The 22262-nt window shown below is 45.9% G+C and overlaps 2 protein-coding genes across 11 annotated transcripts; one reads left to right on the top strand and one right to left on the bottom strand.

The window, feature by feature from the left end:
• Window positions 1–319: 319 nt before the first annotated feature.
• On the bottom strand, window positions 320–1972 carry LOC120676182. 8 transcript variants are annotated; one of them, XR_005675708.1, is made up of 3 exons: window positions 1648–1965; window positions 1328–1562; window positions 320–700 (listed from the first exon to the last, which is right to left on the bottom strand). XR_005675708.1 is itself a non-coding variant. In XM_039957413.1 (3 exons), the coding sequence occupies exons 1-3, from the start codon at window positions 1748–1750 to the stop codon at window positions 544–546; spliced, it is 393 nt and encodes a 130-aa protein (XP_039813347.1). In that variant the 5' UTR covers window positions 1751–1961; the 3' UTR covers window positions 320–543. The 8 variants fall into 8 exon arrangements, 4 of the variants coding, with proteins under 4 accessions (XP_039813347.1, XP_039813348.1, XP_039813349.1 ...); XR_005675707.1 differs by having other exon boundaries at window positions 1432–1562; window positions 1648–1958; XM_039957413.1 differs by having other exon boundaries at window positions 1425–1557; window positions 1648–1961.
• Window positions 1973–15346: 13374 nt separating this feature from the next.
• On the top strand, window positions 15347–21110 carry LOC120672633 (respiratory burst oxidase homolog protein B). 3 transcript variants are annotated; one of them, XM_039953138.1, is made up of 14 exons: window positions 15347–15568; window positions 15691–15752; window positions 16527–17104; window positions 17190–17349; window positions 17570–17618; window positions 17702–17815; window positions 17892–18326; window positions 18528–18914; window positions 18996–19088; window positions 19365–19480; window positions 19577–19679; window positions 19904–19983; window positions 20071–20582; window positions 20675–21110. In XM_039953138.1, the coding sequence occupies exons 3-14, from the start codon at window positions 16564–16566 to the stop codon at window positions 20782–20784; spliced, it is 2700 nt and encodes an 899-aa protein (XP_039809072.1). In that variant the 5' UTR covers window positions 15347–15568; window positions 15691–15752; window positions 16527–16563; the 3' UTR covers window positions 20785–21110. The 3 variants fall into 3 exon arrangements, with proteins under 3 accessions (XP_039809072.1, XP_039809074.1, XP_039809073.1); XM_039953140.1 differs by having other exon boundaries at window positions 15394–15568; window positions 16538–17104; XM_039953139.1 differs by lacking the exon at window positions 15691–15752 and having other exon boundaries at window positions 15397–15568.
• Window positions 21111–22262: the final 1152 nt, after the last annotated feature.

Below are 22262 nucleotides of genomic sequence, written 5' to 3'. Positions count from 1 at the left end.
GTCAATATGTCTTGCAGTTGGGAGAAGCCGGTTTCAATTAGGGATGCAAGCGGGGCGGGATGCGGATGGCCGCCCCGCGTCCGCACACGCCGCAATCTGTTTTGCGGGCCGATGCGGCAGCCCGCATGTCGCCGCATTATTTAGGTGGGACTTTGCGGCAGCCCGCATGGTGCCGCATGTAGCTGAAGAGACATGCGGGATAATTGTACTAGTGTATTACACATGCAGGCTGTAAGCTTTTGCATGACTTTTGAGCTTGTCTCAGTATTCAGTACCGATAATGAACAAGTTAAATGAAATATCTATGGAATCAAAGACAAAGAATAAAAGCATACTTTTTTGTTTAAAAACAACTTTATCCTTATTACATATCAATGGATAAATGAAACACAACTGTTTCTGAAATATGGCTAAATCGACAACACTCAGCAATGCTAATGGGAAAGTAGTTCTCATGCTTCATTTTCCTATCCGTCTGCAGAACAACCAGCAAAATGTCACCCATCTATAATTTAGTGAACTAGTACAAAAGAGCAGAAATCACTATTGCGCAGTCAAAAGTTCAGGCTTCAACAATCTGAAACACCATTGCGCAGTCATATCTTTTTTCCTGACAAAGCAAATACTAATGTGCCCCCAAATAAAACATGCCCCAATAAAGAGATGATAAGGTTCTTGAACTGTGACAACGATCGCCTTGCTGCAATCCCAAAATGAAAAAGTCATTCAGATATATTGCAACTATAATCCAAGGAATTAGCAAATGGCTCAATGACTAAAGTGCAGTAAAGTTAACTTTAGAATATGGGAGGAAACGATTCTTCGAAAAAATAATATGGAAGGAAATGCTAACATAACTTATGGACATTAACTTTTTTACTACAATAGTAAGCACTGACACTAATCGCGTTGAGCTTGGCATCTTCTCCTGTGTGCACATATAACCAAATCAATTGGAGCATCAATGGATGTGAAGTCAGAGCCACAATTTTTTCTTTTTGAAATTTCAGTTATTGCAAACTGGTGTTCATCTCACATGTAGAATTCATTAAGCTCTTACAGAAACTGCATGAGTTGTCCAACTAGTCACAAGAATCTGCTGATTGTAGTATTGAAACTGGATATATAGACTGAATGTTGATAGAGATATCATAAAACATGAACTTCTAAATTCAGATTCATATTGCATATTACCTTCACCTCACAGGAAACAAATGAACAATGTGATAACCATTGAACAAGTGGTCGAATGCAGCAATCAACAAACAGATAGCCTCTAATTTGACACATATACATTAATAAGCAAATTACACAGCAGGCAACCAACCTGTTATTTGCAAGAGCTATCTGAAAACAGAGAATTGCCAAGCATCCAGTATCCAGTGCAGGCTAATACTATCATGGCTAATTGAAGGTAGGCTAACCATTGACCTGGTTTCTTGGGGAGGAGTCCGATCTTGTTGTTCTTGCCGCCGCTGCTTTCGCTTATGCAGCTGGCGCCCTTGTTCCAGCCTTCCTTCCCTAGCTTTTCCCAACGTGCATCCAAAATCCAATAAACTCCTCTTAGGGAACAACAGAGAGAAATAAGAGGAATTGAAAATTCAGCAGGAGAATCATCTAGATAGGGAGGAGGAAGCGAGATCTTACACTTGGGGCACACCATCGCCGCAGACACTTGCACTGATTTCTCATTGTTCTCGTGGAGAGGGGAGAAGAGGCGAGAACGGATCGCGGGTAGCTGTGGATCCATCGGCAGTTGGTGGCAGCAGCACGCAAGCGGGCGGCGGCGCTCAAGACGACGACGCCATGGACGCACGCACGTGAGGCCGGCGGGGGGCGGCGCACCGGCGCCCTCGCTTCTGGATCTCAGGTCGACGCCCTCTCTCCCCTTCGCCTCCCTGTCCCGTGATGTCCTTTCTTTTTGCGGGCTCACGGCGCCGCTGGGCCTTGCGGGCACGCCGCAAAGAGCCGCTTCAGCTATGCAGGCTGAACTGCGGCGCTTAACGGGCTTGCGCCGCGGGTTTGCCCAGCGGGCTTGCGACAAAACCCGCCCCGCTTGCATCCCTAGTTTCAATAATGATTTGCGTGTGAGTTTATTTTCTTTATCTTTGACTGGAACGACTTTCTCTTGGGTTTTCTCGTTTGCTCCTAATTCTATTCCCAATTGGGCTGAGTTGGAGTATAAGTTTCGTGATCACTTCTTTAGTGGGAAAACCGAAGTAAAATTGTTGGACTTAACATCGAATAAGCAAGGTCATGATGAGTTTGCTTCGGATTATTTTAAAAGGTTTAAAGAAATTAAAAATCGGTGTTTTAGTTTGATGATTTTTGAAAAAGATTTGGCATTTAATGGCTTGCGTTCTTATTTGAAAGAAAAACTTGAGGGCTTTGAGTATCATACGGTGAATTTCTTGCAAGTCAAAGTCATGGGTTTAGAGTTTAAGCTTAAAAATGCGAAGGATACTTTCAAGCCTCATCGGTCCAATACGCATATCCTTGATCATGATTCGGATAGTTCGGACGATGATAGCAAGGAAGTATACGCTGCTGAATTTGTTTGGCCATCAAAGGCCAAACCCGGTTCAGTTCCGTCTCTCAAACCGATTCAAAAGAATCGGCAAGAGGAACTGAAATTTACGTTTGATGTTTCTAAGTGCGATTGGATTTTTGATGAATTACATAAAAACGGTAACATCCGATTGTCACATGCTATTCCATCTCCCGATGAGCTCAAACGACATGCGTATTATAAGTGGCATAACTCTACATCTCATGCTACTAATGATTGTAATGTTTTCCGTCGACAGGTACAATCGGCCATTAATGAAGGACAATTGGTACTTTCTGAGATGCAAATTGATAAAGCTCCTTTTCCTGTTCATACGCTGGAATTGAACAATCCAAAGGTTCTCATTCGGCCGGAACAAGACGAAGGATCTAAGGGGAAGAATGTTGTCATCGGTGATCCAAGACCGATGAATACAAGTGACAAGATTCTTGTTAGGGAGGTTATCAAGGAGAAGACTGATGATGGCAAGGATACTCTAAAGATCATCATCAGAAACCCAAGGCTCGGGGGGGGGCAAGGAAGCTCTCCACCAGAAAGTCGGTCTGCTGCTCAAGCGCGACTGGTCAGACCGGTGTCTCCGACCGGACAGACCGGTCCGACCAGTCAGACCGGTGCCTCCGGCCGGTCAGACCGATCTGGTGACCGTTCCCGGACTTTTAAGCCAAAGCGTCTGGAAGTGGGTACTTGGAAGACCAACGAGGTGAAGGTGCAGGGAAGAGCTGCCAATCAGAAGCCCACCTTTAATCAGTTGTTGAACAAGTACACAAAGGCCGTTCAGAAAGATCGGCCGCTAAAAAACAGACCGCGATCACTACCACGCCAAGATCGTCCAGTGTCCCCAAGGAGGGAGTCCAGCAGGCGCAGGGGTGATGTTGTTACATTGAATCCTCCCTAGAAGATGTATGCCACCATGCCATGGGTGCCGCCAGCATCGAATGCAACAAATCTGGCGTGGGAGCATGAGGGTATATGGATGCAGTGCTTCCCGATGCCTTATCCTCCACATTATCAGGGGGAAAGTTCCAGAGTGCCCGTGCATGACCGATTGGGACCACGCCAATCTGGTCCAGTGCAGCAGACTGCACCGGTCAGACCGGTCGCCTCTGACCGGTCTTATCAGAGGCCGGGCCAAGTTCCTGTTCCAAGGTTTGAGTATCGCATCAAGGAGAAGAAGGAGGAGCAGAAGCTTGTTGTTGATCCAGAGAAGCCTAAAACCGATGTTGTTGTTCAAATCGGTGAAATCGAGGTGCTCATAAAGGATACGGGCAAAAAACCGATGGACATAGAGAAATCGGTTGATGTTCCTTCTCAAAAGCCGGTCATGGCCAATGATCATGAGGCCGGTAGCAGTAAGAGCACAGCAGACAAGTACCATCAGCCTAGGTGGTGCCCTTCGGGTTTGACTCATACATAGAAGAGGAAGCTACAGCACCTTCGCAACAAAGAAAAGAAGGAGCAGGAGGAAGAGAAGATGAGGGATGAGGACTTCAACAGATACAGACCCATGTTCCCTCAAGGCAAGGTTTGGAAGATCAAGATGACTGATCAGCCAGCCAGACCGATTGGACTGCCGCAGCCGACCGGTCAGACCGGTCAAACAGACCGGTCAGACCGCTCTGACCAACCGGTCAGACCGGTTGAGCCCAGTGCAGATCCAGCAGCCGAATCGGCACCACCCGTTTTGGTTCATCCTATTAATGAAACCCCAGCAGTTCCTCCAACAGCAGAAGACGAGGAATTGGTGGATTACGAGGCATCTCCGGAGCATACCAACTTGGAGGTCAATGTGGTGCACTTATCTTCAGATTGCTTTGTGGTTCCGGAGGAGGACATGGCTCATCTTCAGTTTGGGCCCCGTGAGGCTGTGTTCCAGAAGCCAAGCGAAAAGGATAATCACCTTAAGGCTCTTTATATGAGGGGACACATCAACGGGAAGCCGGTAACTCGCATGCTAGTAGATGGTGGGGCCATTGTAAATCTTATGCCCTACTCGTTGTACAAGAAGCTCGGCGGCCAAGACGAAGACTTGATCAAGACGAATATGACGGTCAGTGGTGCTGGCGGAAGTGAGCCCCTTAGCGCCAAAGGAGTTGCTTCCATGGAGCTCACTATTGGAAGCAAGACTCTTGCTACGGCCTTCTTCATCGCGGAGGTGCAAGGTAACTACAACTTAATTCTTGGAAGGGATTGGATTCATGCAAATTAGTGCGTTCCTTCTACCTTGCATCAGTTTCTTGTTCAGTGGATCGGCGATGAGGTTGAGGTAGTCCATGGAGACACTTCATCTTTTGTTGCTTTGGTCGATTCCAATTCTATTAGTGCACATGACAACGTCAAGTGTTTATCGGGCGTGGATCTGTCCGATTATGGTTTGATCAGTTGCACTAAGGATAGTTTTATTTCTGCTGTACTAAAACCGATGGATAATCGGCTGAATCATTTAATGTAAATCAGATGAGTACAACAGAGGCTCCAGAAGCGACCGGTCAGACCGCTTGTGCCGACCGGTCAGACCAGTCTAGTCCTGTTCGGTTCACAGGGCCGACCGGTCAGACCGGACCCCCCGACCGATCAGACCGGTCCAATGTAGAATGGCTACAGCAGAGGCTAGATCAATATCAGGCGCGTACGAACGATATGTGTGAAGCCATTGAAGACTCTGATGATCTAGACAAGCTGGGCCAAGGGTTTACTTCGGCCAATCCTTTAGAAAAGGTAGATATTAGTGATGGAACTATTCCTAGGCCAACCTTTGTAAACAAAAATTTATCGGTTGAATATAAAGCCGATTTGGTTAATTTGTTGAAAGAATATGTTGATTGTTTTGCTTAGGAGTATCATGAAATGCCTGGTTTAAGTCGTGATCTTGTTGAGCATCATTTACCGATTAAAGCCGGTTTTTGACCTTATAAGCAACCGGTTAGGCATTTCAATCCTATTACTTATGACCGAGTTAAAGCTAAAATTAATCGTTTACTTGATGCTGGATTTATTCGGTCTTGTCGTTATGCTGATTGGATCTCTAATATTGTGCCCGTTGAGAAAAAGAATTCGAGAAAAATTAGAGTGTGCATTGATTTTAGATATCTTAATAAAGCTACTCCCAAAGATGAATATCCTATGCCTATAGCCAATATGTTAATCAATGAGGCCTCCGGATATCGTGTTATTCGAATTTTTGATGGTAATACCGGTTACAATCAAATATTTATGGCCGAATAAGATATATCTAAAACGGCTTTTAGATGTCCGGGATTTGTCGGCTTGTTTGAGTGGGTTGTTATGACTTTTGGTTTGAAAAATGCGGGTGCTACTTATCAAAGAGCTATGAATTTAATCTTCCATGATTTGCTTGGTGTCATCTTGGAAGTGTACATTGATGTTATTGTCATTAAATCGGCTACTTTGGATCATCATTTAGCCGATTTGAGACTTGCTCTTGAGAGGATGCGCCGGTATGGTTTGAAAATGAATCCACTCAAATGTGTTTTTGGAGTATCGGCTGGAAAGTTTCTTGGCTTCATTATTCATGAGAAGGGAGTAGAGATTGATCCTAAGAGAATTGAAGCCATGAAGAAGGTTGAAGCTCCTACATGCAAGAAGGACTTGCAGAAATTCTTGGGCAAGGTAAATTTCTTAAGAAGGTTTATATCTAACTTGTCCGGGGAGATCGATGTTTTTACTCCTATTCTTCGGTTAAAAGATAAAACCGAATTTACTTGGGGGGCAAAACAGCAAGAAGCGTTTAAGAAGATCAAGATTTATTTGTATTCACCACCCGTGCTCAGAGCGCCTACGAGAGGAGTACTTTTCAGACTTTATGTGGCTGCTGAAGACAAGGTTATTGTGGCTGTTTTGACTCAAGAGACCGAAGGGAAGGAGTACATCATTACATATTTAAGCCGACAACTTATTGATGCGGAGACAATGTATACAATTGAGAAGTTATGTTTGTCTCTTTATTATGCTTGTACCAAATTGAGGCATTACCTACTATCTAGTGCTTGCATAGTAGTATGTCAAACCGATGTGATCAAACATATGTTACAAAAGCCGATTTTGAGTGGTCGAATCGGCAAGTGGGCTTATGCTTTGGTTGAATATGATTTGACTTGTGAATCTTTAAAAGCTATGAGAGGTCAAATTGTAGCGGATTTTATTATTGAGCATCGGATTAATGACAAACATGATCTAGAAGTCGACTATATTAATTGCACACCATGGAAGTTGTACTTTGATGGATCGGTTTGTGATGATGGTCAAGGAATTAATGTTGTTCTTATTTCTCCGAGTAGTGCTGTTTTTGAATTTTCAAACCGATTGGAAGAGGAATGCACAAATAACCAAGTCGAGTATGAAGCGCTTCTATTTGGCTTGAAATTTTTACAATCCATGGGCGTGAAGCATGTTGAAGCCTTTGGAGATTCTCTTCTGGTGGTGCAGCAAATATCCAAGGTATGACAATGCTATAATGGTTCTCTAAATGCGTATCTTGATAAATGCCTTGATATTATTTCTTTCTTCGATGAATTTATTATTAAACATATTTCGAGGGAAGAGAATGAAAAGGTAAACACTCTGGCTCAGCAAGCATCTGGCTATAATGTTACGAAAAAATATTTCAACATTCGCAAGTCGATGCAAACGAAAGCCGAGTTTTTGGTTCTGGACGCACCAGTCCGACCGGTTAGTGAGACCGGTCTGACCGCCCAGACCGATCTGACCGGTCCAGAGACCGATCTGACCGGTGATGCTGCTGTTGATCCTAATTAGGCCAAAAAGGATGATTCAGTTGTCTCGGCCAAAGTCCAGGATTGGAGGGTCCCTCTTATATCATATTTGAGAAATCCTGGTCATGATGCAGAGAGAAATATTCGGCGTTTGACTTTCAAGTATGTTTTAAGAGACGATGAGCTTTATCGTCAAACTGCCAAAGATTTACTTCTCAAATGTTTAAACTCGGATCAGGCCCAAGTTGCTATGGGTGAGGTTCATGAAGGTATTTGTGGTACTCATCAATCAGCTCCCAAGATGAAGTGGTTACTTAGAAGAGTCGGTTTTTATTGGCCCACCATGATGTCCGATTATTTCAAGTACTATAAAGGATGTGAAGAATGTTAGCGGTTTGGTGATTTGCAATTGCTGCCTACTGCGTTGATGCATCCCATTATTAAACCATGGTCGTTCCGAGGTTGAGGGTTGGATTTCATTGGACAAGTTAATCCTCCATCTTCAAAGGGGTATCGCTTCGTGTTGATTGCTACGGATTATTTCACTAAATGGACCGAAGCAGTTCCTTTGAAGAACATGACACATAAGGAGGTAATTGAGTTTATTACTGAGCATATTATTCATAGATTCGGCATTCCACAAACTTTGACAATGGATCAAGGTTCTTCATTTATATCAAAAGAGGTGTGTGTCTTTGCCGAATCTTACAAGATTAAGTTGCTCAATTCATCTCCATACTATGCTCAGGCCAATGGGCAGGCCGAATCTAGTAATAAGATTTTGATCAAACTTGTCAAGAAGAAGATAGAAGAAAATCCTAGGAGGTGGCATGAAGTGTTATCCGAAGCATTGTGGACTCATCGTATATGTATACATGGTGCTACTAAGGTTACTCCTTTTGAGCTTGTGTATGGTTAAGAGGCCGTTTTGCCCGTTGAGGTAAATCTGGAAGCTTATAGACTAGTGAAACAAAATGACATTTCTGCTGTTGATTACCATGATTTAATGATGGATAATATTGATGAGGTGACCGACGAGCGTTTGAAGGCTTTGAAGGAAATTGAGAAAGACAAGTTTCGGGTGGCTAGAGCTTACAACAAGAAGGTAAAGCTTAAAGCTTTTCAGGTTGGAGATCTGGTTTGGAAGACAATTTTGCCTCTTGGGATGAAAAGCAATAAGTTTGGCAAATGGTCGCCAAGTTGGGAGGGTCCATACAAGATTATCAAGGTCATCTCTGGTAATTCATATATGATGGAGACGATGCAGGGTGAGGGTCTACCTAGAGCTATCAATGGGAGATACTTGAAGAAATTTTAACCTAGTGTGTGGCAAAGTGCGTGAAGACGAAGATGGCCAGTATTAGATATCGCCCTTAGTTTTATTTTTAGACTTGTATGCTCTGTGTAAAACATGTACATCAGGGTAGTTCTTGCTTTTTGGCTTGTGAAACTCACCAAAAAGCAGGGGGGCATATGTTGACAGCCAAATTTGGCAAGTCAGAGGCCGACCGGTCTGCCCGGTCGGGCCGACCGGCTAGACCGGTCTGCCCAGTTTTAGTCCGAGTAGGAGTTGTTTTATTTGTGGAAACTTTGTGTAATCCGACTTGGAGAAGGGGTACGACTTCCCCGGCCTATAAATATAAAGGCTAAGGCCGATTGAGGTATTTCCAATCAAATAAATACAAAAATACATCTACTTTTTGTTCCTCTTAAACTCTAGCTTTTCCAAACCCTAATTCTGCTCTTCCTGCGTCTCGACGGCGTTTGAAGCCGTTCTGAGTGGCCCGCCGATCTTAAAGCAACCCTATCTGCGCAAGCTCCAACGGGCTCCCTCCTGAGCTCGCGTTTCTAGGCTCGACGTGGTTCTCTGCACCTGACCGGTCAGATCAGTTGCGCCACTGGTCAGACCGGTTCGCCCAGAGTACTGCTGGTGTTGATCGTTTTGACGATTGTTCACGCGTTCTAGCGCATTCAAGTGTGTTGGCGTGATTACGTGTCAACAGCGTGATAAATAAATTTGATCTCAAGTTCCTTCAGATATTTTAGCGAGGTTGTTTCTTGCCCTACGCGCGATTGGCGATCGAGTTGACTAATTACCAATCCAGGTCCCGCTCGCGGCGGCTCTGAATATATGTATGTGTGCGATGTGACGCGCGCATGTGCGGATCAGGATCATCATGGTGCGAGGATAAGCACAGCCGGCCTGCATAACGAGAATGGAGATTAGCTGATTAGGTCAAGTGCTTTTGACGTAAGAGCTGCAACTGAAGTGAGTTCAGGAGATGGAATCATCATCGGAGCTCAAAGTCGATTCCCTGTTTAGTGGGAATTATAAATGTCATTTTCATCTCGATCGTGGATATAAATACATATATATATAGGCCTCGCACCGACGGCGTCATCACGAAAGACTTTTAAGAGGTATGTTTCGAGCCTTTTTTACAGCACTTGAGATATGATGCATCGAGAGACACTAGCACCGGTAATAATTCTATATAGTTATAATTTTGATGACTTTCAACGACTGTAAAATCGGCTTCGTCTAGTAAAGTTGGCCTCTGCTTGTATTTGCGTAGTGCAATTTTCATTGTATTTATTGTCAGTGACTTCTTTTTTATAAAAATATTCGTCTGATAAGCCATTCTATGCAAGCGCCATGCCGTATTTCATAACGTGCTTCTAAACTGTAGTATTTGGAAATTATTTTGTGTCCTAAAAATAAGATAATTTCCAAAAGTATCAAGAGGAACACTGTCAATAGGACACATAACATCCAAGATATAGTACACAAATAAAAAATATCACCACACCCTACAAATCCTCTTCCTATGTTGACCCCAGCAACTATCTCGGTGTCCCTTGATTCCTAGAAAAAAAAACAATTAGGTGTTTCTGGCTCTAACATGCATCATATGCTAAAGTTTAGCTACATATACTAATTACTAAGTTTTCCAATATTTCACACAAGTCACTTTTGAGTTGAGGGGCTTCACCTCTGGCACTATGCTAGACTCCACGTCAGTTTCAAACTTGATATAATTTATTTGTTGAACATCTGTAATTTGTCCACACATATCTCTATACCTCCAACCAGATCGATCACATCAATACTTTGATCATGAGAGGGACGCAAATAAAGCGCAATTATCCTCTAGTAGCCTAGTGTTCCCAAGTTCCCATGCATTGCGCATGTGGTTGATCATCACCAGCTTACTATTACTCTAGAAACTTCAAACCTTCTTTGAGAGCAGCTAGATAAGAAACTACTCTAGTGGCGTAGTTACAATCCTACAGCCTACAGGTTGTTGTGTCACAAACACGCAACTGCAGGCACATGGATGCAGCTTTCAAAAGCTTACGATCATTGACTAATTTTCTATTGAGAACTGAGGAAGACAAAGTGCCTACAAGGAAACATTATACGCTCAAATAGCTGTGTTTCTGTATGAATATTGAGTTATTCACACATTGGAAATTGGATAACGGTTTGTCCTTTATATTTCTTTTTATTTCTTGTTCAGGAAAAATGTACTTTCTGGAGTTCCTAGCTAGGGATCCAAGAACAATGTGAAACATGGCAATGTAAGTGAACTGAATGAAGAACAGTTGATTAGATTCTTTTTTTTTTTGAAACTATTCCAGCTAGGTTCGAGTCTCTGACTCATAATAGGTGCTTTGCATTCGGGACTAATTATTCTTTTAATGATAAGCGACATGCACATCGATTTAAGCCTGTGGTGACTTTTGAACTCTTAACATGTGATCTCTCTTGCAAACATGCATAGGGTAAGGATGTGCATATGTGTGCTTTTATTGGGATGAGCATCTGCATTTACATTTGTTTAATTTTTTTGTCAGTTTAACTACATGAAAAATCAACGCAACTTGACTACACTAAAAGTAGTTGCAACGGATGTTAAAAAAAGTATTTGCAACGGGACCATTGACAACTTTTCTTAATCCGCGGCGTAAGTTAGGGCTTGTGTTATTAATTGGACGTTGCTTGAATAATTAAACAAACCGTTTATATGTCTCTAATGTGGGACACGAGCATAGCCTTGAACAAAGTTTAAAAGATTTCTATACATTTGAATTCCCACGAAGAATCAAGGTATTAAATAGGCTTTAGATAAGAATACCGACAACTCAAGGGTTGCGTGTGATTCTCAGTTTGAAACATCACAAGTGCACAATTTTTTGTGCTGATCCTACTTTTCCCAGGTCTAACCGTTAATTTTATTGTGCTTCTCACTTATTTGGGCATAGAAAAATGGACGATTTTCAATGCACTTCCCGATAGTATCATTTATCACCAGGTCCCAAATAGTTAATCATATGGTCTTTTGGGAAGCATGATGATATCAACTCTTGATGAGTTATGAAACTGTTATTCGGAGCCTATGAAACCACAATGAAGTTGTACACATGAGAGATAGTTTCAAACACCATTTGATTTTTTGCTTGTTGCTTATGTGGCTACTTGGAAACGTCAAAATAAAACCCCATTAGAATTGGCCGGGCATGATTGATTATTACTGAAACTGGTAGTGTCTACATGGCAGCATATATAAAAAGAGTCCGAACAAGCAGACCACGCTGGGAACACATGAATAGAAAGCAGAGAAACATGAAAGAATGCATGAAAGGGAAATGAATTAGTGGCAAAATAATGTCATTTTGTCACATCATGCATTCTTATCTGTACGTACCTAGGATGAGAAGTGCATATATTTTTCTAGATGTGATATGGCCTTCAACAACGAGAAAAAAAGTTGTTCACTTCGCTTTCCCCTTCGCTACAGTTCAGAGCGGCGGAGAAAGGCGACTGCTCGGCTCCGGCTAGATCCCAGCGCTTCCCCCTCCCCTCTGGTGGCCTCGTCGGCGCCGGAGGGGGAGGGGAAGCTCGATCTACCAGGTGTTGTATATATTTAGCTCTAGATTTCTAGTTTAGGTGCTAAATAAGACTCCCATGGAAGTTCGCCATGGGGTGGTCGGGTTCTTCCCCACCGGCGGAGACGGCGGCGGCGTGAAGCTTTTGTTCCTCCTCCTGTCTGTTGCCTTGGTGCTGGCTTGCGTCGCGGGTTGTTCTGCAGATCCGAGCCTCTCAAGCATCAAGGTCGCCGGCGTTGCGAGGTTTGTCTTCCTGCTTCTTCGCGTAAGGGCGGGACACCTCTTCCTCTGCTGCTTCGTCTTCGGCGCGTCCGACGGCTTCTCCGTCACCGACGACGGCGACGGCATGAGGAGTCCTTTTCCGACCGGTGATTTGTTGGTTGCCGGGGCGGATCTTTTTCTTCTTTCGTTTGCGTTGCAAGGATGGCTGTGTGCGTTCATCGGATTTAAGGTGCCTAGGACGTTCTGAGGTGCTGGCTTTTGCAGCAGTTGCCAAGCATTTGGTGTCCTTCAGTGCAGCGGGAGGAGAATCTTTTCCGGCCACCGGTTTTCTTGCTGGTGGTGGCAGATGGTGTTGTCCCTGTTTTTCTTTGTCGATGGAATGGTCGATGTTCTTTCAGTGGCTTCAGTTCGTCGTGGATCTGCTACGCGACGGATCTTGCGACATATCCAAGGCTTTGGGGTTCCATGGCGAGAAGGACGGTGGACTTGGATGGATTCTAGCGGGCTGGAGTCGCCGGGGGTTCAAGAAGACGGTGGAAGCTCCTGGGTGTGTGTGTTTAATTATCTTGTACACCAGGGTGTTTCCTGCAAATACGCAGGGTTGTACTGTATGTCTGCTTAATACAGTATCCCCTTTCGCAAAAAAAACGAGGGGTCTGTTGGGTCTAGTTTCTTGGAGGCTTCATGGTGGGCGTGTATGCGTGTGTTTCGTAAAAAAAAATGTAGACCAAGTTCAAAGAAACACTTGATACTTTCTAGTACCATAACTCGACAAAACACCATGTTAAATTATGGCTACAGCCACCCGAATATTTTTACACCCAAAATTTGGACCATCGATGCATACAATCCAACGGTCATGATCCATTTCCATTGTCACCATGAAAGCTTTCTCCTCCTTCGACGAGCTTCTTTTCCAATCGCGCCCCGCTTGGCCATGGGGTGCTCCGGGCCACCAGAATGAGTGTTTTGTTTCACCTAAACCTGTCAGACAATTAAAAGATGCATTTTAAATATCTTGCTCTATCATAGAAGCCTATTTATATACTCCATTGAAAGAGATGGGAGTTTCACCTTGTTAACGCATCTTAAATTAATGTGAATGCTTCAAAACCCTAACATCACTCTGTGTGTTAAATGGCTTTACAATTCTGAACTGTGAAGCGCTAGAGGAAACAGCTGTCCCATTCTTTAATTTTACCGTGGTGCATTCACATAATTAGTTTCTTTTTTTTCTCTCGTGAGGTGATTTCAACTAAATTAGCAGACAACCTCCCCGATCCAAGGTCCAAAGACAATCACTGTGTTCGTTTGGCTTGTCAGCTAACTAGCTAGCAGTACTGTTCTCTCATACTAAATCAGCACTAGCCACCAGCTAACAGCCAGTCAGCAGTACTGTTCTCTCATAACAAATCAACACCAACCACCAGCCACAACCAAACTAACACAGCGAATAGCAACAGCCGCTGCCAAGCCTTGTCTCCCATGTACTAGAACAAACCGGATGTAAAACTGCTACCAGCACCTTTTTTTTTCTCCCTCGCTCAAAATTTGATGTAATGGCATTTGGCTTGGAAAAAACCCTATCAGTATAATTTAGGTGGGGATACCCCGGTGACTATAGATGGCAACGGGTATTTTACCCGCGGATACCAGTGTCACAAACCAGCACCCGCACCTGCGCCCGCTACCCACCACGGGTAGCAAATTACGCCCGTGCCCGCTATCCGCGGGCATGCCTTGCCCGCGGATATGCCTGTGTACCCGCCTAGGGAGGCGCATCGGTGGCCGGGGTCAGGGTGGCGGAGACGGCCATGGAGCGGCGGCTGGGGTGGATCTGGGTGACGCGGACGGCGGCCGAGCGGTGGAGCGGCGGTCCAGGGGCCCGAGGAGGAGGGTGGGAGCGGCGGCCGGCGGTGGAGCGACGCCCGGCGGCCTGAGGAGGAGGGAGAGCGGCGGCCGGCGGCGGAGCGGCGGCCGGCGGCGGAGCGGCGGCCGCTGGCGGAGTGGCGGCCGGCGGCCCGAGGAGGAGGGAGGGGCGGACCGCTGGCTGAGGGGCGCGGGAGGACTGCGTGGATCCACTGCAGCCATGGAGGGAGGAGGGAGGAGCGAGGCGTCCGGAGCGCTCGAGGAGCCACCAAGATCTGCGCGAGCTCCGCGTGGCGGAGCTCGAGGCCGCTGCGCCATGGCCTCCGCCGCCGGAGTGCGAGGAAGGAGGAGGGAGGATGCACCGGCGGAGCTCAAGGCCACCGCTCCATGGCCTCTGCCGGCGTGGCTTGTCCCGCCCGTGAGCTGGAGGAGGGCCGGAGCAGGGAGGGGGCGGCGCGGGTGGGAGAGAGAGGAGGGAGAGGGGGAGGGTAGAGACCGGAGGAGGGAGCGGCGCTGGGCTGGGTAGGGGGCTGGGGGCGGCGGCTGGCACTCGGGAGTGGGGCGGCGGCTGGGTGGGGGACTGGGTGCGGCGGCTGGCACTCGGGAGTGGGGAAGGAAAGGAACCAGAGAAACCCTAGAGAGTAGAGATGATTTATATAAAAAATGTTACTGTGTTAGGACACACCTGTCAGCGGGTTTGCGGGTTCGGATATTAAATTTTCAAACCCGTTATGAAATACCCGTTGGGTTTAGAGTCGTACCCGCGCCCGCGGGCACAAACCCAAACCCGAATCCGCGCCCAGCGGGTCGGGTATCCGCGGGTACACGGGTATTTTATATCCGTTACCATCTTGACCGGTGACAAAAAAAAAAATAGCAACATGCGCTCTGCAGGTAACAGTTCCAGTGTGTCAAGCTGTCCAGCCTGACAAATACTGTACAGTACAAATACAGCTCGCCACAAACTGACAGAAACAGCAACGCCACCCTGCTTGCTCCTAGTCCTAGCCTCCTACGGCCCTCCCGCTGTCCCGCACGCACCAGGGCACCACGCCACCGCTCCCTCAAGGGACCACTTAATTGTTTTCTCAAGGGACTACTTAATTGTTCATCGCATTGAGTGGAGGGGTGGTTCTGCTTTCTAGTACCCGACCACCTGCACACTGCACTTGCATCTGCCTCCCTGAAAGCCTCCGGCTGCTGCGAACCCACCTGCAGCTGCATTTGCTGAAGCCCGGTGCCGGTGCCCTGTGTACCGGTGACTTCGCCGTACGCCGCGTGCTGTGTGGTAATACCTTGTCCGCTTACCCATTTAGTCCCTGAAATTACTCTCGTTATTCTTTTTGGGTTCTACCTGCAAGCCCATTGTGTGCTGAAGACTGAGGTCTTGGGGTTTTCTCTGTTCTTCAGTGAGGTATTCAAGAAATGCTTGGAGTTCCATTCCCTGGCTGAAATTTCTGGAAGGGTTTAAGGTAGAGTTCTTCTCCATGATCCCGGTTTCCCGGATTTCTCACTTTTTATCTTCTGTTCTTGATTTTCTTCACCACTTGGTTTCAGTTTCCCCCCCGCTCTTCTTAAGCTGCTACTCCCTCCTAAACGTTTCTCTATTTCTTTTCCATTTAAAATTTGCCGTTTCTTGGAGCAACAAATGAATACGCGGTTCAGCGGAAGGTTGGCGCTTTGCGTTTTTCGAATTAATTGAGAGCTACGACCACTAGATCTGAGCGGAAGGAGGCATTTTGGTTTGGTCGTGTGGACCTATTTCAAATCTGGGGGTAGTTTCTTTCAGTCTGGGAGTGTTCCCTGATTCTTTCTGGAAAAGTTTTGAATTTGTCCCATTTGTTCCTTACCTTGCTGGCGTTGTCGAGGTTGCAAATCGTTGGGGTTGCTATCCCCACCATCTTGGTAGTTAAGTAACATCTTCGTCTTTTTTTTCTATGCAAATTTCTATTTTGTGATGCGAGCTCTGGATCTGATTGAACCATAGACGACCAGTCTTATTTCCCTTGGACTTCCCTGTCTGCTTGGCGCTTGCCAGTATTTTTAGAATTTCTTCTGTACCTAGAGTCCTAGACCGCAAATGGTTTCAATCTTATTGAACAAATTTTTTCATCAAAAATGAACTTTTCTTTGATATTTTACTCTAGCAGGATGTATAATTGACTGTTGCAAGAACAAGCACTGTTTGCAATTACTAAAGTTCTTCCCCCATTTTCCTGCTAGTTACTAACTTATCCATTGACCAGAGCATAAGCAGAATTCTGACCTGAGAGATAGAGAAAGATGGCAGGCACTGAAGCTGCCACAGACCTGGGCAGTTCACGGAGATCACAAGATGGCACAGCAACATTAATCCCACACAGTGGCAACTTGGAAGAATCAAGCCGGAGGGGCATAAAGACAACCAGGTTCAAAGATGATGATGAGGTTGTGGAGATCACTCTTGATGTACAGCGTGATTCAGTGGCAATAGAAGATGTCAGAGCTGTTGATGATGGTAGCTCAGGGCATGGTGGTGGGTTTGACGGCCTGTCACTAGTGTCACCTTCCTCATCAAGGAGCGGCAAACTCGCATCAAAGTTAAGGCAGGTAACAAATGGGCTAAAGCTGAAGAACTCAAGCAATAAGGCACAACAGACACAGTTGGGAAAGAACACGAGGAAGAGATTGGACAGAAGCAAGAGTGGTGCTGCTGTGGCGTTGAAGGGCCTGCAGTTTGTAACTGCGAAAGTTGGCCATGATGGTTGGGCTGCAGTGGAGAAGCGCTTCATTCAGCTACAGGTTGATGGCGTCCTGCTACGTTCAAGATTTGGGAAATGCATTGGTAATTTCAGCGGCTGTAGTTAATTTGTATTTTCCTTACAGCTATTTGTAGAATACCAATATAAGCATTGCTTTGGATTGTGCAGGGATGGAAGGATCTGATGAGTTTGCAGTGCAAGTGTTCGACTCATTGGCAAGGAAGAGAGGGATGGTGAAGCAGGTGCTGACTAAGGATGAACTGAAAGATTTCTGGGAGCAACTCAGTGATCAGGGTTTTGACAACCGTCTCCGGACATTCTTTGACATGTTAGTAATTTTAATGAAAACCTTTCAGTCTTGGCATGGTTTCCTTTATACATATAATACTGAATATGGTAGTTTTCCATATCCAATTCTACATGAAAATACTTGCTATTCTAGCACGTAATCTCAGAAAAATAAAATCAAACAAAGCTATTGTACATAACTTGCAGCAGTTGTTTGTTCAACAGTTCCACAATTAGCGTGTTTTGTTTCCTCTGTCCAGGGTTGATAAAAATGCTGATGGAAGGATCACAGCTGAGGAGGTTAAGGAGGTCAGTTAGTCCAAGAGTTATGTGATTTGTTTGTGCATTGTTAGATTTTAAGAAAGCGCTAATATGCCTTTTGCCCTTTTCAGATTATTACCCTTAGTGCATCAGCAAACAAACTTTCCAAGCTGAAGGAACGAGCTGATGAGTACACAGCACTCATCATGGAAGAACTTGACCCTACTAATCTCGGATACATAGAGGTCTGTCCAATATTACTCATAAACACAACAATTCTGGCACATTTCATGTACTAACTTACGTTAAACCAAATAACAGCTTGAGGATCTGGAGGCACTTTTGCTGCAGTCACCATCTCAAGCTGCTGCAAGATCAAGTACAACACATAGCTCAAAGCTTAGCAAAGCTCTTAGCATGAGGCTTGCTACGAACAAGGACACAAGTCAATTTTACCACTACTGGCAAGAGTTCTTGTACTTCCTTGAGGAGAACTGGAAGCGTATTTGGGTTATGACTCTCTGGCTCTCAATCTGCATTGCCCTCTTCATTTGGAAGTTTATCCAATACCGTAATCGAGCTGTATTCAACATTATGGGTTATTGTGTGACAACTGCAAAAGGTGCTGCAGAGACTCTCAAATTCAATATGGCCTTGGTTCTTTTTCCTGTTTGCCGAAATACAATAACTTGGATTCGGTCCAAGACAAAGATCGGAGCCATTGTGCCCTTCAATGACAACATAAACTTTCATAAGGTAAAACATGTGGACTCAACTAGTTTTGACCACTGCGATGAATCTTTCCAATGGAGCTATCCATTCCCTTCCAACAACATAGCCCTTATTTATCCTAGAGGACCAACCAAAATGAACTGTTAACATGCTAATCTGATAGATAATTCTGCATTGAACATACTATGAGTAAGATGGAAATTACATGATATAATATTTGTGCAGGTAATAGCAGCAGGTGTTGCAGTAGGCGTTGCTTTGCATGCAGGTGCTCACCTGACATGTGATTTTCCTCGGCTGCTCCATGCAAGTGATGCTGCTTATGAACCTATGAAGCCTTTCTTTGGGGACAAAAGACCACCAAATTACTGGTGGTTTGTAAAGGGAACTGAAGGGTGGACAGGTGTGGTCATGGTTATACTTATGACTATAGCTTTTGTATTAGCCCAACCATGGTTTAGACGTAACAGGCTCAAGGATTCTAATCCCCTCAAGAAAATGACCGGCTTCAATGCCTTCTGGTTTACCCACCACTTGTTCGTTATTGTATATGCACTGCTCATCGTCCATGGGATCTGCTTATATCTAAGCAGGAAATGGTACAAGAAAACGGTAAACATCAGTATCCTATTGGCAATATAACACATATTTTCTGAAAGTTAATACTTACAGAGCATTTTTAATCATTGACAGACTTGGATGTACCTTGCTGTTCCTGTGCTCTTGTATGTAAGTGAGCGCATTCTTCGGCTATTTAGGAGCCATGATGCAGTTAGGATTCAGAAGGTACCTTAAATTTTGACTCTTTAGTTTTGCCTTGTTTGTCTTTTTCAACTTGAATGTGACCACAACTAGGCATCTTTCATTCTTCATTTGGTGTGAGGTGTGGTTGTACACCCCTACCATCGGTGTTCACTCCTCAAACAGAATTTGAGTGCCTATTTTGTTCATGCTACAAAAAACTATTTCCTCCATAGTATTTTCATTTTCTTTATTATGAGAACTCATTTACTAAGTGTTGTTTTTTCCTTTGTATCTTTTAACTTTGTTCCCTCTCAATAGGTTGCTGTATATCCGGGGAATGTCTTGGCTCTCTATATGTCCAAACCATCTGGTTTCAGATATCGGAGTGGGCAGTATATCTTTATAAACTGCCGTGCCGTGTCTCCATATGAATGGTAGACACATTATACCCTTTCTTGATGAAAAAGTTCCTTGACTATACGATCAGCAGAACAGAGAAGACTAAAGTGCATAATCTGTTTCTCTTGCAGGCACCCATTTTCTATCACTTCAGCACCAGGAGACGATTATCTTAGTGTTCACATTCGCACAAGGGGCGATTGGACTTCACGGCTTAGGACTGTCTTCTCTGAGGTAAATTAGCTCCTTAATTTTTGTATGGACTCAATAAGCTACTGGTGCAACAAGACTTAATCTCCTAGATATTTGTGGAAAAAAATTCTACTCCCTCAATGAGCTACTGGAACAAGGCAAACTCCTAAATATGGAAAAAACTGTGACTTGTGAAGTCTGTTCTTGTTATACCAATGCAATTGTTTTATATCATGGAACTGATAATTACTGTAAATTTCAATCAGGCATGCCGACCTCCAACTGACGGAGAAAGTGGACTCCTTCGAGCCGACCTTTCCAAGGGGATTTCTGAAAGCAACGCCAGGTGGAATTTCTTTGAATTGTTTCCAAAATGTTGTACAGTACAATATATGTTTCTTACATTTTGATCATGAATTTTGACATGCTCTAGATTCCCAAAACTTCTCATTGATGGACCATATGGTGCTCCGGCGCAAGATTACCGGGAATATGATGTGCTACTGCTCATTGGACTAGGCATTGGAGCCACTCCGCTGATTAGCATTGTGAAGGATGTGCTTAACCACATTCAGCAGGGGGGATCTGTTGCAGGCACAGAGCCTGAGGGCAGGGGCAGGACAAAGAAGAGACCATTCATGACAAAGAGGGCCTATTTCTACTGGGTGACGAGAGAAGAGGGATCCTTTGAATGGTTCCGAGGGGTCATGAATGAGGTTGCTGAGAAGGACAAGGATGGAGTGATTGAGCTCCACAATCACTGCTCGAGCGTCTACGAGGAAGGGGATGCACGTTCTGCACTCATTGTCATGCTGCAAGAGCTCCAACATGCAAAGAAGGGAGTGGATATCTTGTCTGGAACTAGCGTCAAGACACATTTTGCACGGCCTAACTGGCGAAGTGTCTTCAAACATGTTGCAGTGAACCATGACAACCAACGCGTCGGTATGTCATCTTCCCATCTTGTCAAAGCAGGTGTGCGAAATGTCAATTGACTTCATCTCCTAGACGCCTACTAACACAAACATTTTGTTCAGGAGTTTTCTACTGTGGGGAGCCTGTGCTGGTGCCGCAGCTACGGCAGCTGTCAGCAGATTTCACCCACAAGACAAATACAAAGTTTGAGTTTCACAAGGAGAACTTCTAATGGTGTAATTCCAGAAGCATGAGGGTATGGTCTCCTAGTTCTTCGCTCTTCAGGATGTGAATTATAAGGGTTGTAATGTGTATACAGGTAGAGAAATAAAATGACTGGAGTTGTCATCTAGATGTCAAAAGTGGAGGATGTATCTTTATTTTGTTTTTTTTGGCAGGAGTGATGTGTTCATCCATGATTACTGCCACTGGAAGAAGCCATGGAGTGAATATTAATGTTGTAGCCTAAGTAGATAAAGTACCTTTATATTAAAAGTTGTGAGCATATATGCCAGCATGTAGCATTAAACCTAAGATACACAATGACATGATAGCACATTCTGTTTTGCATTTTTTTTAAGAATAAAATTTATTTTTGGCCATCCAACTCTTGCCCGAGTTTGATTTTGGCCATCCAACTCCAAAACCGGGTAGCCTTGACCGTCCAACTTTCAAAACCGGTAACATTTGGCCATCCTGGTGGTTTTAAGTGTGGTTTTGCTGACGTGGACGCCACATGGCGGTGGGGCCCACTTGTCAGCACTCCTCTTCCCCTTCTCTCTCTTCTCTCCTCTCCCTCACCCTCCCCTGTTTTGTGCCGCAGCAGAGGCCGCCGGCACAAGTGGCCGGCGATGCCTGACGGCCAGGCCACGCCAAGGATGACGCCCCGACCAGCTTGCACCCGCCACCGCCTCGTCCCATCGTCTCGGCCATGCACAAGCCTTCCCGGCGCGCCGCACGCGGCCTTGCCGGCCACCACGACGAGCGTTGCGCCCTTCACCCCGCGCCCTCCCCTACCCAGCTCTCCCCTCCCTCACTTTGCGTCGACGCCTCCCACTTCCCTCTCCACTCCTCTTCCTTCCCAGAGCCAAGCCGAGCTCCTCTCGGAGACCAGAACGGCGCCGCCGCCCCTCCATGGCCGCCGCCCGCTAGGCTGCCGCGGGAGTAGCGCCGCCGCCGCCCCTTGCTGCCGCCGGCGAGCCCATCGTTCGTTCGTGTCTGGCCAGCGAGCTAGCGCAGCCCGTGGCGCAGCGCCCACGCCCGCGGCGCACGCTCGGCGCGACGCCGCGACGGCTTGGCGCGGTGGCCGGCTGGGGTAGGCGGCCAGGAGGCTAGTGGAGCTGGCCAAGGGCATGGCGAAGCTCACCGGCCAAGCTCAGCGTGGGGAGCGGCGACGAGGAGGCGGGGCGACGACGTCCGGCGGCGGTGGCGATGGAGCTCCGCTGAGGAGGACCTGCGGTAGGGGAATCGACCGGGTGAGGACTGGAATCGGGCGAGGAGAGGACGGGGAAGCTCCCTGCGCAAGAAATTGAAGGTAATTGAAGGTAACCTCACCGGAGACGACAAATTGAGGGCGGCCGGCGGTGGGGGAGAAGGTTGCGCGCGCCACCGCCCCCTGCTTTCCCGGGATCGACGGCGGCACAGAGGAGCAGGGTGGTCCGCGGGGCGAGCAGGGGCAGGGACGCATGGACGGCACCCCGAGGTCCTCGA

This window comes from Panicum virgatum, chromosome 5N, assembly GCF_016808335.1.
Source record: "Panicum virgatum strain AP13 chromosome 5N, P.virgatum_v5, whole genome shotgun sequence".
In the NCBI taxonomy this organism is placed as follows: Eukaryota; Viridiplantae; Streptophyta; class Magnoliopsida; order Poales; family Poaceae; genus Panicum; species Panicum virgatum.
Note: the sequence above shows the minus strand (reverse complement) of the source record. Positions and strands in the feature narration are given on the sequence as shown.

Excerpts from the sequence above, each read along its gene's own strand:
- LOC120676182 (XM_039957413.1), bottom strand. The coding sequence starts at position 1,750 with ATGGATCCACAGCTACCCGCGATCCGTTCTCGCCTCTTCTCCCCTCTC. Across the intron at positions 1,558-1,647 it reads GGCGATGGTGTGCCCCAAGT|TTTATTGGATTTTGGATGCA; the intron begins GTAAGATCTCGC and ends CCCTAAGAGGAG. Across the intron at positions 701-1,424 it reads CCCAAGAAACCAGGTCAATG|CAAGGCGATCGTTGTCACAG; the intron begins GTTAGCCTACCT and ends TTGGGATTGCAG.
- LOC120672633 (XM_039953138.1), top strand. The coding sequence starts at position 16,564 with ATGGCAGGCACTGAAGCTGCCACAGACCTGGGCAGTTCACGGAGATCA. Across the intron at positions 18,327-18,527 it reads ACAACATAAACTTTCATAAG|GTAATAGCAGCAGGTGTTGC; the intron begins GTAAAACATGTG and ends ATATTTGTGCAG. Across the intron at positions 19,984-20,070 it reads ATTTCTGAAAGCAACGCCAG|ATTCCCAAAACTTCTCATTG; the intron begins GTGGAATTTCTT and ends GACATGCTCTAG.